Source organism: Bos taurus, chromosome 7 (genome assembly GCF_002263795.3).
Source record: "Bos taurus isolate L1 Dominette 01449 registration number 42190680 breed Hereford chromosome 7, ARS-UCD2.0, whole genome shotgun sequence".
Classification (NCBI taxonomy): domain Eukaryota; kingdom Metazoa; phylum Chordata; class Mammalia; order Artiodactyla; family Bovidae; genus Bos; species Bos taurus.
The window spans coordinates 65,720,452-65,737,271 of record NC_037334.1 but is presented as its reverse complement, the minus strand read 5'-3'; the positions used below and the strand labels follow the sequence as shown (position 1 = coordinate 65,737,271).

Below are 16,820 nucleotides of genomic sequence, written 5' to 3'. Positions count from 1 at the left end.
AGATTTTTCCTGGGCTGCCCTGGCAAAGAGTTTCATTAAGTAGGTCTTACTGGAAATTTCTAACCAGTATTCCTGATGAATTTGAAGTTGCTGAATTGAGAAACCGCTGGACCAGTTTTGTACTTCTCAACTCTAATAAGCTTGAGTCTTAGTTGGGGAAATTAAAAAACTCATATTCCTGGAATTTAGCCCCTGAGCTTTCCATACTGAGAACCAGGGGTGGGGCCCAGGAATTGGCATTGTTAAGAGTCTGATGGGGGTGGGAGGTGGCAAGTGCCACCCTTCCAAAAGGCTGGACCTCAGCTGATCTGATATTCAACATTCTAAAGGTCTGTTTTGAAAAAAGGATGTCTGGTTCCTGGTAGAACCTCTGTCCTAATGGTACAGTAAGATGTGGGCTCATCCTTCCAACATGACTGTCCATCATGACTGATGTCTGTGGATCCTCACGTGAGGTCAACCTCAGCAGGGGTTGGCCAGTTCAGGGGAAGCCTGGCAACAAAGCACCTCTCCTAGGTTCAGTGTGAGGGGCCAGAGGCAGCCCTCAGCAGTTTCATGTGAAAGGGAGGGCACAGAGAAGTGGAAGGAACTACTTTTTGTTATACCTCAGATCAAGAGGCTGCACAGCAGAAAACTGGGCCTTCCTTTGCTTTCTGAAGCAAGATGACTCTGAAAATTGGCATGCTCCAGCAACAACCTGTCACTGACCCTGAAGGCTCCAGGTGACAAGTAAGACTCCCCACTCTCCATGCCACCTAGGATGCTGAGAAATCCACTTCCACACTATGGAATGGGAGAGGGTGAGGGTGCTGAGGAGGGGAACTAACTGTACTTTGAAGATTTCTGTTTAAAATTTCAGAGTTTGCACTCCCATGTGGCAAAAACAGGCTGGCTTCCCTGGTGGCTCAGATGGTAAAGAATCCACCTGCAACGCAGGATACCTGGGTTCGATCCCTGGGTCGGGAAGATCCCCTGGAGGAGGACGTAGCAACCCACTCCAGTATTCTTACCTGGAGAATCCACACAGACAGAGGAAGCTGGTGGGCTATGGCCCACGGGGTCGCAGAGAGTCAGACACGACTAAACGACTCAACACAATGTATAACACAGAGTGGTGGCCGCCCTTAGAAGGGACCTGAATTTTCCAGTTTGCAACTCCCTCTGCGCCCCCAGCAGGCATTTCAATTTGCAACCATCCATCCCGTAGATGGGTGGACAACTATACATGGATAACCGAAGACCAGAGTGAAGCTCCGGGGCCAGGGTACCTGCTATGCTGGGTAGCACTTAGGCTCGATTCCGGCCGATCAGCTGCAGTCAGTTTGCACAGAAGTGAGCAAGAGGGCAGGGTCAGACTTCTGTGACCTGTGCAGGGTGCACTCGGGGTGGAAGGGCAAATGGAGGGAAGACGGCTATCACCAGTCACTGTCCTATACAGCTAGGGGCCGAACGCACAAGTGAAAGATCTGAGCTCCATGTGGGCATTCAAAGGGAACAACAGAATGTGTCTCTTGTTTCTCATTTAGATCGTTTATTAAGAGCAAAACTCGGGCCATCCCATCTGTGTGATATTGCAACATGAAAAGTCATATACATACTAAGGAGACCCCACAGAATTGAGAGCCTTTCAACAGTACAGAGCCATAGATTACAAAATTAAAATACAAATGATCCCCCCAATTGGCAGGAAACATGTACAATGAGGAGGCCTGAAATGGAAGGGCACTTGCTTTTCGATAAGGCAGTTACAAAATGGAAAAAAAAAAAACCCAAACCAACCCGCACCCCTAAAACACTCTGATGGGCTGAGCAGATAATAGACATGTGAGACAGGGATCCTGCACAAGCCTCTGCCACTGGCAAAGATGTGCTCATTAAATGAAAGCCACTGAAGAGTTTGAAGATGCAAGCCAGATGAAATGACTGTAGACATTCCTACTGTAAGAAAAGTCCCACCCTGCCTCCGGCTGGATTCCACCTCAAAAAATGGGATTGACTTTACCCTTCCTGACCATGAACTTGGAAACAGTCTGTAATAAAATGAATACAAAAGCACCCCTAGAGCACCACGCTTCCCAGGGCGTGGTCTTCAGCTCACCTGTCCTTCAGTTCAACTGCTTCTCTCGCTAACAGGGACGGGGGCTGAGAATGGCAGGGCCACAGAGCTGTGTCTGCTCAAGTCAGGGTCACCTGATTGACCCACCTGAAAGGCAAGTGCATTTTGTGAGAACTTACATTCTAGGACACCACATTTCCCGCCAGGACTCTGGAATCTTGGTCTTAAATTACAGGCTCCTTCCGATCTCCCCTCCCATTCATTTTACAAAACTCAACTGATGGCCTTCCCAGTCAGGTCTTACAGCCTTGAGTTCTGCAGGTTTGTTCACAGTCCCTGACAGCCAAGCTGGCCTGGGGAACCTCTGCTTAGTGGCAGGTCTCAAGGATCTGAGGGCAGCTCCCTTGCAGACTGGGTTCCAGCTATGCTGTGAGTTGTGAAGTGAACCAGCGCTAAGTGGGTCTAGATGATGCCAAAGCATTCGGGCAAGTCTTTTTGAATCTTGGTTTCCCCATCTCTAAAAATCAATGACTGGGCAATGGCAACCTTTAAGGAGTTTCCAGCTGGAAAATATGGCACCTCTCTGACACTGAGACATGTGGTTCCCCCAAGTTCCTAAGCTTTGCTTTCTCTATAAAAGCAGTGTGTGCAGTACTTGCAGCAATCTTAAGGTATACGCCCTTATGGGCTATTTAACCTTTCAACTCCAGGCAGAGCATGATCATAGTTTACAATCTTCCAGCTAAAACTTTTCCTAAGTTTTGTGAGGCAAACACAAAACTAAGGCCTTTTCTATCCTAAGGTATTTTTTTTAGCAGTTCTGAGAGCACTCTCTTCTCCCCTGACCTCCTCCATCAGCTTTAGCAAGATTGAGGGAGAATAACTGGGGTTTCCTCAACATCTTCAGTAAGGACTAAATGGACTAATAATACTTAGGGGGGAGAACACTTGGGACAACAAAGTGTCTTGTTTGCTAGCTGCTCCTTCCCCAAAGACAAACACTATGCCCTGGGATGGTGCCAGCGATTAGTCCTTGGCTAACTTACTTGGCCCCCATTAGGCAGAGACTAAGATGGAAATTACAGAGAACATAGAAAAGCCAGAGGTTTACAAAGATAGGACAGGCTTCCCCAGGAGGTAGTGAGTTCTCTGTCCTCAGAGGTGTTTAAACCCAGACTGCTCCAACCTTGGTGGGACGGTTGTAGGCAGAATGTCAGCACCTATGGGAGACTGGACTGGATGACTTAGAGGTCCTTTCCCAACTTTTGGATCTTGTCGCTGTAATGACAGAGTCCTCAGATGATTTCCGTGCAGCAACACCTCTGGGATCCGTGGTTGGGCTCCTGAGTAAGTTCCCACTCCGGCTTTCTCCTTCCTACAATGCAGGTGCCCTCCAGGATGTTAACAAAAAGTTCCCACTAAATAAACAGCTGAAATGCCAAGGTTAGATGCAACATTCCAGCTGCAAGCAGTTATTCATATCTGCTCTCTGGAAGACTAGCTGTGACTATTTAGCTATGACAGGAACATCTAACAACTTGGCGGCTGCATCACATACATGAAATTCCTCTTCCTTTTACACCCCTGGTCTTGAATCCTTTGGTTGCAATCTCTCAAGGGATTTGGCTATGATCTTTTTCACATGCTGTTGCCAACCTAAGAGTTTGTTCACTGAAATAAGAAGTTTGTCCATTTGTTTTCTAAAAACCTTAAAAGGAAGCAACATGGATGGCAAGATGTTGACAATTCCATGTGACTCTTCAGGGCACAGGAAAGAACCAAGCAGGCTGGAACTGAGGCAGGAGCCGTGCTCTTTAAGAAGACAAAGCCAGTTCTGGATTGCATATTCCAGTTTTGCCCAGGAGCACCAAGAGGAGAGAAGGCAATGCTGCGACATGACAGGTGGAGAGAAGCACGAGTCCTTGACAGGTGGTAGCAAAACGCAGGCAGCCGCGATGAGCGCTGAGCTCCCCAAGCCCCACTGCTCCCCACAGCCAGACCTGGGTGCTTTGGAGGGTCAGCCACCTCTAACAGGTAGACGTCTCCTGCTCCAGATCAAACCGAGGGAAGTTGCAGAAGAGGCTAAGGCAAGTGGCTTAGTGGTCTGATGAAATAGATTTCTGCACACAAGAAAAATACAAGCTCAGAGAGTTTTGTCTTTTTTCTCATCTAACATGCTTTCAAAGGTTGAAAAGACACCCACAAGCTCCACTCTCCAAAGGCCCTCTCCTTAGAGGAGAGCTGGCACACGACTTGAGGGCGCATAGCATCTGGCTGAGGGGGAAGCTTCCCCAGGCTTCACATGGGAACGAAAGCACTCTCACAGCCATGCTTGAACAGACAGAACCTAATACCACAGCTTCTTGTACAGAAGTGCACTGCTGTCTCTTAACTGGGAACACAGATCTGCTGTTGAAGAAACAGTGACATGACCTACACGTCCACAATTCTGGCTCAAACATCAGAAAAATACACTTTTTTTCTCAATGAGTTGTGGACATTTCCAGAGAGCAGGTTTCCAATGCCTTAAGCCTATCTGCCCCCAAACTCCAGCCTGACAAGAAAACACTTTCCTGGATAAAGGGGACTTGGTGTTTGATGCCTTCAAAGCCGTTCTAACTCAGCTCCTCAGGGGAAAATAAAAATCTACTTTAGAGCCTTCTTGATGCCCACACATCAAGAGCCTTTAGCTGTGAGTAGTGAGACTCTCTAAACACCTATTGAATCTGCACAACTGGAAACACGCCCAGAACACCCTGATGTGCCATCCATGGCCAGGTGTACGCAGATAAGATCCACTCAGTCTCAAGTATGCTCTAGGTACATTCATGTACACATATCTTAAAAGGCTGCAACCTGCTAGACATGCGTGGTGAACACTGGTGAAAGCTGGGCTGCAGCTGAACACATGGAGCTACTGAGCGAGAGTGGTGGCCCTAACCGTCCATAGAAAGCACGCTCCGTGGAACGGATACCTTTGGCCACTCTACCACCCTGCTGGGTGTGTATGTGTTGGGGGTGGTTCTGACTTCTCTGTGTGGATACTCAGATTAAGTCATCTGTGAGACACTAAAACACTCTGCCAGGCTACGCTGTCCAATGCTGCTTCTATTTTTTAAGGCTTAAGGAAGAACTCAGAATGAAAACTGAGTTAGAAAGCGGTACCTTTGACCACAATATGTCAAGGTGGTCAGAAATTAGAATTCAAGTCCTTTCTTCTCTTTTCTTCCCACTCCCTGTCCACATCCTCTGCCCTCCAATACACTGACTAGAAAATTTTGCAAAAGCATACTTTTGGATATAAAGCTTTGTTTTCAAAGGATACTTTGGCTCTGATATAATTAGATAGAGGAATCTGAGGTTTTGAACAACAACAACAAAAATTAGGTAATTATTAATACTTAAAAAGAAAAAAAACACTTTAGCAACTTTCCCCCTAAAAGAGAGGCAAATTGCTCACAAAAATGAACATCAGATGGCACTGACCTGTGTTGCTCAAACCCATGATTTGTTGCTGACCCCCAAAGAGGCCAAAGCTGGTCAGACTTTCTATCCCAGAGCTGGACTTCGGAGCAGAAACCACCCGATCCTTGGAAGCTTCCTTGTGGTTGTGAATTAAGGATTAGTATCTCTGAAAACATGAGCCCCAAAGCACTAAATGTCTCCATGTGTCAAAGCATTTCTGGCCCAGGAGAATGAAGTCCCAATACATCACTTGACCCTGAAGCATGAAGCGTGGAGGGGTGCACAACGGACCATGGCTCCCAGGAGGAGCTCTGCATCAGGGTTTCTGGCACCTCCACAAATACAGCTTGGCACATGAGTCTGCCCTGGAGTCCCGGTCTGACCTGAAACCTCCTGCTGGTGCATCAGGACTTCCTCACGCTCTAGAAGTGAAGTGGTGAGCAACAGGAACAGCAGAGGCCTTGATACCAAGAGGTGGGAAGCCCAAGACTGGCTCTGCTAGTGACAGTTGGATGTGCCAGTAAACCCTGCCTGAGTGCCTACTGTGTGCACAGCACAGAGCCGGTGAGGGGCCGGGGTCAAATGATTTGCTGATAAGTGACAAAGCGTGGTGTCTACGTCCCGGGCAGATGTCTGCTCATGCACCTCTCTGCCAGCCGTACCTCGCTGTTGGTCCGGGGCTATACCTCACAAGTGGTTGCGTGGAATTACAAGGTGAATACCAAAATATCTGTCATCCCACACGTCCAGCAGAAGTGACTTAATGCTCTGCAGAATGCGGCAATGCACTGTTTTCCTTTCCTTCTTTTTCCAATCTTGTGTTTTTTTTTAGTCCGGTAGTTGCCTTAAAAGAAAGTCTGTGTATAAACATGCTGAATCATGAGAATATAATCCTCCTGCCCGAAAAGATTTACAGTATTCATTATTCAAACTTTTTTATTTACAATAAAATTTAACAGTCTTTATGGGCTTAAATGTAGCAGATGTCACCTGTGCATTAATATTATACTTCATTCCTTGAAGGTGTGCTTCATCATCACTCAAGCTGTTTGCCACTCTCTGACTTCTGGTCCAGTCTACTCTTGTTACTCTTCACCATGTAGATGAAGTAAGCGAGGGTCTCCTTTTCATTCACAGGTATGTTCCTGAAGTGTCGGCTGACAGTCTATATGGGAGGGAAAAACAGAGCCCGTTAAACCATGTTAATAAACCAGGGCCGCGGATTCTCAGTTGTGTAAAAGGTAAACAGCAAGCTGCTTCCAGAGCTGGGAGGGAGTTATGATTACTGCACAACTCCCTGCAGTGCTCCAGAATGCAGAATGTGAATGCCCTTCTTTCCCAGGCTTAGGGGATTTGGTTTCCAGGCTTCCAAAAGCAACGTTTTAACCCACAGCACTCCCAAGATGCAGTCCTATTTCAGGGGCAGCTAGCCTATCCATCACAGCATAGTCTCAAGGTCATCTCCATGGAGGAGACTGGGACTGCTCTGGGTGACCAGCTGCTACCATAACCTCTTAGGCCCTGGAACTGGGCCGAAAAGTGTCTTTTTAAAATTGTGTCAAATAAACAGCCAACTGAACAGATGTAAGCCCTGACCCAAAAAATCATCTAAATAGTACGTAACTACCTCTTGAAAGACATCAGATTTGAAGGAAAATTCATATGTATTCCCAATATTTTGATCTATTTCAAGTCCTGAGAATGCAGTCTCCACTTGCCCCATCTCATCCCATCCGTCCCACCAGGGGTGGGCACTGGTCTTGAAGTATGAAAGGCTTATGTACTTCTATGTTTTAACTGGATGCTAGCGAAGGAGAAGTTTAAGAAAAAATGATGGATCAGCAAGAAAGCTCTCAAGTAAAGATCAAAAACCAACAGGGATGTGAGCCCATAAGGAAATCTCTGAATGGACCAAGGGCTCTAGGACAGATAGATAAAAAGGGAGTCAGAGAATGAAAACTACAGAGTGGCTGTCTTTGAGGGGTAGGAGTGTACTTTTCATCATTTCCAAATTTTCTATAAAAGATAGAAAAACACATTTAGAAAAGAAGGATGAGAGGATGCCCATATACATACCAATAGGACAGAAGTATCAAGGCAGGCTGTCAGTATATTAAAATAATGGACAATGGAACACCCCCACCCCCATCCCATGCCCTGAACTAGATAAGGACTCAGGGCAGGAGAACACATTCTTGGGCTCCATTCATTATAATAAATACTTCTATTACCAATACCAGAGTAGAAAAAAATCAAGGAAAGAAAACAAAGAAAGAAAAATAGCTCCTACAGAATATGAGTGAAGGTTTAGGGATGATTAATCAGACACACCTCATGTGCAGAATGGAACATATCTGGAAAGAATCTTGCAAAACAAGATTCAAACAAACGAGCAAACAAAAGAACTCTCAGGACTTAGAATCAGGAGTCATGAGATTCCAAGCTACCAACTTGCTATGTGATTTTAAGCAAGTCCTTTCTTTCTCTCTGTGCCCTGGTTTCTTTTATGGAAATCAGGCCTTTCTAGGTCTAAAGCTGGGGGATTCTAAATTGTGCAAAAGAGGGAAGAGGAAGTTGCTTCCAGAGGTATGGAGGGGTTATGTATAGACACACAGGGAGAATCAAGGTCACGGTCAGCAGCACGGTGCTGGTGCTCCCTCTGTAGAGGGCAAGTCTGTCTACCTACTTCTGCTAACTGGGCCTTATTGAAGCCTGGTCTGGTCTGCAATTTGTAGTGTCGTTTATAACGTCGGAGAGTGTTCACCTGCAGCTGGAACAGATCAACCTAGAGAGAAGAGGAGAAACACATTATCCATCACCTGACCAGCCACGACTCATCAAATGCCCCCAATGTGCCTAGCACTATGCTAGGTAGGGGCGGGGAGGGAGAGGACTACAGACAAGTCTTAAAAGTGGCCCACTGAGGACTAATTACTAGTTGGGAGGACAGAAGCAACAGTGGAAGCAGAATTTTGGCCAGGGAGGGGTGGTCCTAGAAGGCTGATGGAGGTGGTGAAGCGTATGCTAAGGACAGGCAGGGTTTCAAAAGGGAGCAAGGGAACAGACAGTAGGGAATTATAGAGAAGGCCATGAGCTCAGAAAGCCAGGGGAGAGACACACGGGCTAGGGGATCAGGGGCACTTATGGTGGGTTTAAAGGGTGAGACTGGGTGGTAGCATGTCTTGACAAGCAGAAGTAGTGATCCTGGTTTGGGGAGGGGGGTGCTATCCCCAGAAGATTAATCTGTGGTGTTTGTAGGAAGACTGACTGGGGTGTGGGGGGATGACAGAGGGAGCTGATGCAGTGATGATCCAGAAATGAGATGGGAAAGCAGGGGTGCTGATGCTGGAGGGGGCAGCAGGCAAGGAGAGAAAAGGGAGAAACAGACAGACATCCTGGAGGACAGGTCGGAGCTCGGCCCAGAGTGGACACAGGGGCGTGAAGGACAGCGGGACGCACTAGTGTTCTCAGGTAGTTCTCCCCTAGGCCTAGCCTTCGGGTGTGAGGGTCCTTAACCGCCCCCCCAGCCCAGAGACAGCTCAAAGTACTGCAGCAGATGTACAAATTGGCAGGCTAGGGTCTGGGTCTCTGCAGATGACTGGGTAACAGAGGGGAAAGGACTCTCCTTTTATTTTTGTCTAATAAAGGAAGAGAGGAAAGCTGCACAGTCATGAAATAGTGAAGGCCCGGAAAGTTGGGCTGCCTTTACCTGCCTCTAAAAGAGATGTTCTTGCTTCAGGCAGGTGGAGAGCACTTAAAAACAAAATGAATGATCAATATGAGGGACCAAAGTCCTTCATTCTTTTCAAACATTCCTCAAATCTTTTTTTTTTTTGTGAAAAGCATTTTGATAGTGAATACATCCATTCCTTCATAAAATAATAATAATAATGCTAAAAGCATTAGAAAGATACTGTAAACCAGTGATAGAAAAGGGGACACAGAGAGGGGCAGGGGGAAAGGGCCATATTTTCAAAGATTTTCTTCCGCATCTGCAGACAAAGGCCCACCTACTCTTTCTATTCCTACACAGTCATTTTCACCCTGAGTGCTAACAGGCGGTTGCCTTATGAAATATTCATGTGTCAAATATTCAATGTACATTATAAATGGTTCTTCTTTTGCTGAGTCTAAAGTGAAAACAATTTAGAAAATTCGATATTCATTCCTGTAACCCTGCTTAATAGACACTGGCACTTTGAAGGGATGGTGGCCTTCTGGTTTGAGAAGTGATGACAATTCTCAGCAGGACAATTCTGTCCCCAGAGGACACCTGCAATGTCCGGAAACACTGGGAGTGGTGGCGTACCTGGCACTTGGTGGGCAGAGGCCAGGGATGCTGCTGAACATCCTACGAGGCACAGGACAGCCGCCACCACAAAGAATTATCTGGCTCCAAATGCCAACAGTGCCACTGTTGAGAAACTCTGTGCCAGTGTAACTGACCTTGGAATAGATGTCTGGGAATAAGCCTGGACCAGGAAGCAGAGAGTGATAGAAAATCCGAGCTGGTGGGACAGGACAATTTACACCTTCATTTCGCAGACCAGGAAACAAAGCGGAAGTGACTTCCCCGATCCATACACACTCAGTCTCCAACTTTAAGGGCAAAACCAAAGTTCTGAAAAACTCGGCACTGTGGTTCTATTTAAGTATTTTTCAGGGGCTTCTTGAAGAAAGGCAGCACAGATACTGAAGAGGGCACCGGACTGGGGCCCCCAAACTGAGTGTGTGGCCCTGAGTGTCTGTGCCTGTCAGTAAAATGGTGGGGCAGTTAGACCAGTTGATTTCAAAGCTTTCAGCCCTCAGATTCCATATTACTATGATGCTATGATTCACTTTTCAGATACACCACAGCAATACAAAGGCGACTAAAGTTACTTCTTAAACCAGGCCAGAGGTAAGGATCAGGTCAGAATTCATTCTCCAGCTTTCTCAAGGTGAAGTTTTGGACTTTTACCTCAGGAATGTCAGTGTCATGCTCAGGAGAATCTCCGCCATCGTCACTTGTCTTCCTCTTCCTTTTATTTCGTACACTCTGGATGAAATTTTTGTGGAAATCGCAAATATACAGATGCCTTACCTGATGGGAAGCAAATTAAAGTCAGAGTTGCCAATCCCATGGAAACAGCAACAGGTATCTGTCAAATTATGGGCCTTTTCTCCTTTGTGAGGCATTGGAAAGACCACAGGAAGAAACAGACACAAGCCATCATCTCCTCAAAGAGAACACTGATATCACACCGAGCAGTTCATCATAAATCAAGTTCCCCCTGAATAAACACAACACATGTGACAGATACCGCTGGAGTGGAGGTCCCTGACCAGAAGGGAGGACCTGCAGCGAGACAGGAAGCATTCTGGGTGGAACAACCAAGACTGAAGTTTCAAAGGAGGCTGACAGAAGGCGCGAGTGAGGAGGCCCTGAGGAGACTGTGTCACTTAGGTCAAAGTGACTGCCTGTGCAGGAGCATCAGGAGAAATGAGGGGGTTTGGGACATGAGAACAGCTTAGACTTTCCTTCAGACAAGACAGAGTCCCCCTGAGATGTGACATCTTCAGACCTGTAGGAGTGAGTAATTTACATGGGGCTGGAATGCACTGCCCCTGGGAGCAGGAAAGCGGGCACTGTGGCAATGATAGGATAGCCGCCATCCTATTTTTCCATTGACAATAGCAACTACTGTACCATGACAACCCTCTGAAAAACTATTTCTATGTATCAATTTATAATTCTTGCATCAGCACTCACAGAATCCACAAAGAGAAGCAGAAAGAGGTGCAGAGATTCTCACAAGGTGAAACCACATAAAAGAAGCTGGATACCACTACTGATTTTCTAATGTAGGCTGGAGGCATAATAGTAAGTGAAGGTGGAAGCAGCAGCTAAGATGTGAAGGACGTGTTTTTATTAAGAATATAAGTACCAGGGTTGAGATGGAGGAACCATTCAAGAACCTAACAAACTGAATGCCTGTGTAAATGACTTGGGGTTGTTGACACTGAACCAGCTGTTACACAAATGTTCTTGAGAGACTTCTGAATATGAGTTTATTCCTCAACTGCTTAAAGATAAAAGTAAGCTGATAGGAAACCAGCATAATTCAGGCCTTTCCATGGAGAAAATAATGGAAACTGTTTCTTATTCACATGAATCAGCACTTTCACGTGGTTAGATTAGTGAGCCACGAGCAGTTTTACGTCTACACTGTGATAGTGTCTTGCAGACAGCAGGCACCCAATAAATGCTGCTGAACCAACACAGGCAGCCCCTTGCATCTGAAAGCAGCTTAGGCCAGTAAAAGCCACATTTACGTATGGCTATAAATTTGAATGACTTTGCCAGATTCAACTCTGTCAAAGGACTTTGAGACACAGCACGTGTCACCGTCTCAAAGAATCCCATCCAGCTGATGCATAGAGGACTGGACATGCTTTCATGAGGGAAGAAAGCACATTCACAACATATCCTACATCCTTCATGCTAGCTAGTTTCACATGTAAGACTATGCTGGTCTTCAAATTCACAGACTGACAAACTTAAGAACAGGCAGAAGGCATGATTCCTAAAGCTGTGACTGGGAGATTTCAGGTCAAGATGCTAGAATAATAGAGTCCTAGATGGAAAAGAACTCAGCATTCACTACTGCAAACCCCCTGGCTCCCATCTCATTTTCTAGAGATATAAACTGAAGCCACCTTGCGTGAGGAAATGACCTGGCCAAGGTCATCCAGACCTTCTAACCCTGGGCACGTGTCCTTTCCTACTGCAACATCTTCCTTACACTGTTCTCCACTTCCACTTTCCTCCAGAAAAAAGCAGATATATGTCAATTGGAGGGATGTTTGAAAGCATGTTATATCTTAATAAATCACAGAACACTGCCAATGTCTATACAGAAGGAGTTAAACTGCCTGAGTTGGATTTAAGGTGCTATTATTTTAAAAGGTTCTCTGCTAGACCCTTTTACAAGATAAATAGTCATTATTCTTCCTTAACCATTTTCAAGTACTTATTGGTTTTCAGAAATTTCAAAGCCCAGTGGCCTTTGGGGAGTTGGGGGTGGAGGAAGGAGGGTGATAGAAAAGGCTCTAAGTGTTGTTGTTTTTTTTTCTGTTTCACTTTCAGCAACAGCTAAAAATTCTTGTAACACAGCAGTTACTTAGAATTGAATTCCTGCCTAAGCCTGTGAGAATGAAATAGAATCCCTTTCAGAAATAATGACTCTACAACACCACCTTGAAACAAACTGTGAGTGAGTGAGTCTGCCTTGAAATCCTACTCCTTCAAAAGCATTACCTTTTGGGGACTCGAGTACCGGGCTCAGGCTACCTCTCTTCCAGACAGTGTGTATCAAAGTCAACTTAGCCCTACACAGGTTTTCCAGAGGGGTCACTGGGAAAATGGAGTCCCAGATGCAGTAATACAACTGTTCAGATGGTGGGTTTAAAAGAACTGGGAATTTCTGTTTCTTAAGGACTGGAAAAAATATTAAGTAAAGACTCCCAACAATCTACACAGAAGGTGGGCAGTGCTTCCATGAGGATGAATCCACTGCTGTCCTAGAATTGAGCATTTCACTTCCATATTGTCCCATTCCAGGCCACCACAGTGGCTAGCCAGTTACTTGCGCTCAGATGAATTCCTTTCTTTCATTGATAGAGACTTGTAGTGAGAAAGCCATCAATTCACCCCTAACCACTTAAAAATAGCATCTTTCCATTGAAGAGTTGCAAATATAACTGTTAACTTAAAACAACAACTGGATGTGAGAGTAAGAGTGTAGAAGAAAGCACAGGGAAGATATTTTTAATTTTTTATTTATTGAAGATTTAATCAAGGCTTATGTATGAGGCCCAGAGGTAAATCAGACAACAGATTCAAGAAATTAACCAGCCTCTTAGGTGCTGTGTGACTTTGGCACCCTCGCTTCTTATCTCTGGGTCTCAGTTTCCCTTGTAACATCAGAAGTGGAAAAAGTGGGTGTCCTTTCAGTTTAATGAGCAATCTCTGATTTCCCTCCAAAGTGGAGAAATTTTGGTCTTAACCACGTAATCTAGCTGGTCCACCTGGTATTTAATAATACCCCTCCCAACTCATTTCCAATTCCTAATCACCTGGCAGCCACTTTAGGCTTACAGCAACAGATGTCAAACGAAAAAGTTCTTAATTGGTTGACAATAGGCACATCTTCAGAATTTTTAGAATAGTTAACTACAGTGGTGAAATCGCACCGGAAAAGTTTTCTATTCAAATTTAAAATTACCCACCCCCACCGCTCTCCGGGCATTTCTAAAGAAATTAACCCTATAAAAGTGTATTTTCTTCCTTCCAAGTCACGTTGACTGCCTGAGCCACCTCCCAAGACCAGGTCCTGGCCTTATTTCTGCCACATCCTTGAAATCCCATTTCCCCACAGCTGCCTGCTAAGCAGCGAGCTTGGCGACCCTGTGCAGAAGCTGAGGCCGCCGCAGACAGGAAAGGAGCTGCCACCTTTCCTTTTCTGAAGGAATAACAGGGATCCGAGAAGGAGGGAGAAGTTGGATAAGAGCCGGGTCCCTTCATCACCTGCTCCTCCGTGGGCCAACCAAATGAACCCACCTCTTCCTGCTCCCCTGTCTACACCGATAAAACTCGCTAAAAATTGGTGTCAGATTTTCCCAGGCAGGAAGGGTCCTCGGAGCAGCCCCGCCACCAACCTCCCGTATTTGGGCAGAGTCCTAGTTAGAACCCGTCAACGCCGAGCGGCCTTTGCAAGCCCGAGTCCAACTCCTCAATTTGCAGATAAAGGGCTGCGAGGCCCAGGGCGGGGAGGGCCCCAGAGTCCCGCCCGCAGCCCAGGGCAGCGGCCCGAGAGCCGCCCAGCGCGGGGACCCAGCCGGGGGCGGGGGCGGACTCACGCTCTTGTCGATGTCCAGCTTGAGTTTCTTCTGCGAGATGCTCTTCTGGACTCTCTTGCTGAAGGAGGCGTTGCCCGCGGGCCGGACGCAGCGCTCGCCGTCCTCGATGAGGCAGCAGCTCTGGCCGTAGCCCGGGGCGGCGGCGGGGGCGGCGGGGGGCCCTTCGCGGCTGTCCTCCTCGGTGCTAAAGCCGTTCATCTCCTCGCCCCGGGCCGGCCCCTCTGGGGGAAGGTCCCCCGTAGGCCACTCCACAGCCGCGCTCCCCGCGGGGCAGGTCGCCGAGGCCCCCGCACTCGAGGGTCCCAGAGTCCGTCTTCAGCCGAGGCGCTGCCCGGCCCCACGCCCGGGAGGCCCGGCTCCGCTCCGCCGCGCTCCGGCTCCTTCGGTTCCCGGCCCGCGTCTCCACCAAGCCCCTTCTTCCCTGCTCGCGGCCCCGGGGTCGTCTCCCGCGGCTTGCAGGGCCCCGCCGGGAGTCACCCTGAGGCGCCTTCTGCCGGGGGCCCTGAACCGTTACCCTTCGGCGGGGACGTCCAGGAGGGCGTCCCAGGAAGCAGCAGCTCCCCGAGGACTCCGGGCCCGGGTTGCCAGAGGGTTCTGAGGGCCCCCGCCGGCTCCCGCCTTCTTTCGGCTGCCGGGCAAACTCGCCGCCGGGCAGCTCCCCCGGGGTGGCGCGGCCTCCCCGCGCGGGGCCCGGCCTCGAACCCGCGGCGCCCGGGCCCCGCGGCTCCTCCGGCCCGCCCCACCCCTGCAGCCGCTCGGCTGCGCCCCGAGTCCCGAGGCAGCCCCTGGGCCGCCCGGCCGCCGCCCGCCCAACGCTCCGTACCACAACAGTTCGCTCCCCTCCCCGCCCTCCGCGGGACAGCGGAAGTCCCGCCTCCGCGAGCTCATTGGCAGCCTTTCCTCTATGGGCGGGGCCTCCGCCGCCGCTGGCACGTTCCATTGGGCGCCATCGCCGCCAGTCCCCGGCGCTTGGCTACTTCCTGGACTCTGCTGGGATGGGTTCAAAGTAGAGAAAGTGGAAGAGGGAAGAGTTCCCCGGGTGAGGGAGACGAACCGGGCCGCAGACTTTCCGGGCTCTGGGAGGGATGGTTAGCGGGGTCCCGGCTGGACGGAGGACCCGACTCCGGGGACAGAGGATCACCTTCGGGGGACAGAAGTACAGACGTGGGCGGAGGCGCAGAGGGACAGTTACGCGGTGGGGCTTGTGAGGGGGGCACCTAAAGAGAGAGGTACTGTCATGACAGGTTCAGACTGGGTGAAACGGAAGGACCAGGGCCAGAGGACCCGCAGACCCGCGGGATAGAAACCGGATAGAAAGACAGTCATGGCGGGAAAGACAGAGGGACAGTCGGGACAGATAACGTGGAAAGACATGGAGAAGAGGTGATGGGGGTCTGATGGCGGGTCTTGTAAGGCGGTCAGAAGCTTATGGGTGGCGGAGACTCCCCACTGTAGAGACTAGGACAGGCTTAGTCGGTGCGGAAAGAGAAGGGGAGAGGGACGGGGACCCGAGGGGCTTGGGTGACCCTTCAGCTGGGAAGAATCGGAAGTCGGTATTAGGTCTGGAGGGTGGACTGAGTGAACCGCGCGGGGAAGAGGAGGGGCTGCCGAGGAGATGCAGAAAAAGGCTGGGCCAATCTCCGCGTGGAGAAGGATTTGCCGTATTTTGGGCCCTCCCAGGAGCTCTGTAAACTGAGGCTTCTATTGCTTTAAGCCGGAGATTTACTCGCGAGGTGGCCGCGCCCTGCAGAGCCCGGGACTTGGGGTTCGGAGCCCAGAATGTCACGCACACCCCCAAGGCCGTAGGGAAAAATGCTCCAGCACGCCTAGTCGGGCCACCTCTCCACTGGGTGGCCTGGGGACAAATGAGGGCCAAAGGCCCAAAGGGACTAGTCCAGGGTCAGGCAGTCACGCAGTCTTTTAGGGCTGGGAGGCATTTTCTCCGGGGGAGGGGCGTGAAGGGGACAGGGAGCGTTAGAGTCGCACGTGTACCTATTTTGGTAGTACTAGGTAGCATTGAAGAGGCTTCTGGTTTGTGTCTTGTTGAAAACGGGAAACTACCAGTTTCCGTGTTTAGAAGCAGATGCCCTGTGATCTTCAGTTTTCTTCAGTGGCCTTCAACGTATTTGTACCCTGTAGCCTAGTAATTTCTCATGTGAGACAGCCATTTTAGGAAATTGGCCTACTAGAAAATATTTTAAACACAACAGTGTTCATTATGGGATTATTTATAATGGGAAAATGTGAAAAGAACAGAAAAGTTCCATACTGGAAATGGTTAAATCAACAACCTAACCCTGTGAATGGGATATGATGTGTGTACATCTATGTTTTTTAAAAAAGAAAAACAACTATTTGTACATAAAAAATACACCAGAGTATCAACAGTAATTATTTT

General features: G+C 48.5%; 1 protein-coding gene across 4 annotated transcripts; it reads right to left on the bottom strand.

The window, feature by feature from the left end:
- Positions 1–1,509: 1,509 nt before the first annotated feature.
- On the bottom strand, positions 1,510–15,251 carry SAP30L (SAP30 like). 4 transcript variants are annotated; one of them, XM_059888254.1, is made up of 5 exons: positions 14,423–15,251; positions 10,482–10,604; positions 8,208–8,306; positions 5,543–6,686; positions 1,510–4,176 (listed from the first exon to the last, which is right to left on the bottom strand). In XM_059888254.1, exons 1-4 carry the CDS (start codon positions 14,618–14,620, stop codon positions 6,558–6,560), a joined length of 549 nt encoding a protein of 182 aa, XP_059744237.1. In that variant the 5' UTR covers positions 14,621–15,251; the 3' UTR covers positions 1,510–4,176; positions 5,543–6,557. The 4 variants fall into 4 exon arrangements, with proteins under 4 accessions (XP_059744237.1, XP_059744238.1, XP_059744239.1 ...); XM_059888255.1 differs by having other exon boundaries at positions 1,510–2,203; XM_059888256.1 differs by lacking the exon at positions 8,208–8,306.
- Positions 15,252–16,820: the final 1,569 nt, after the last annotated feature.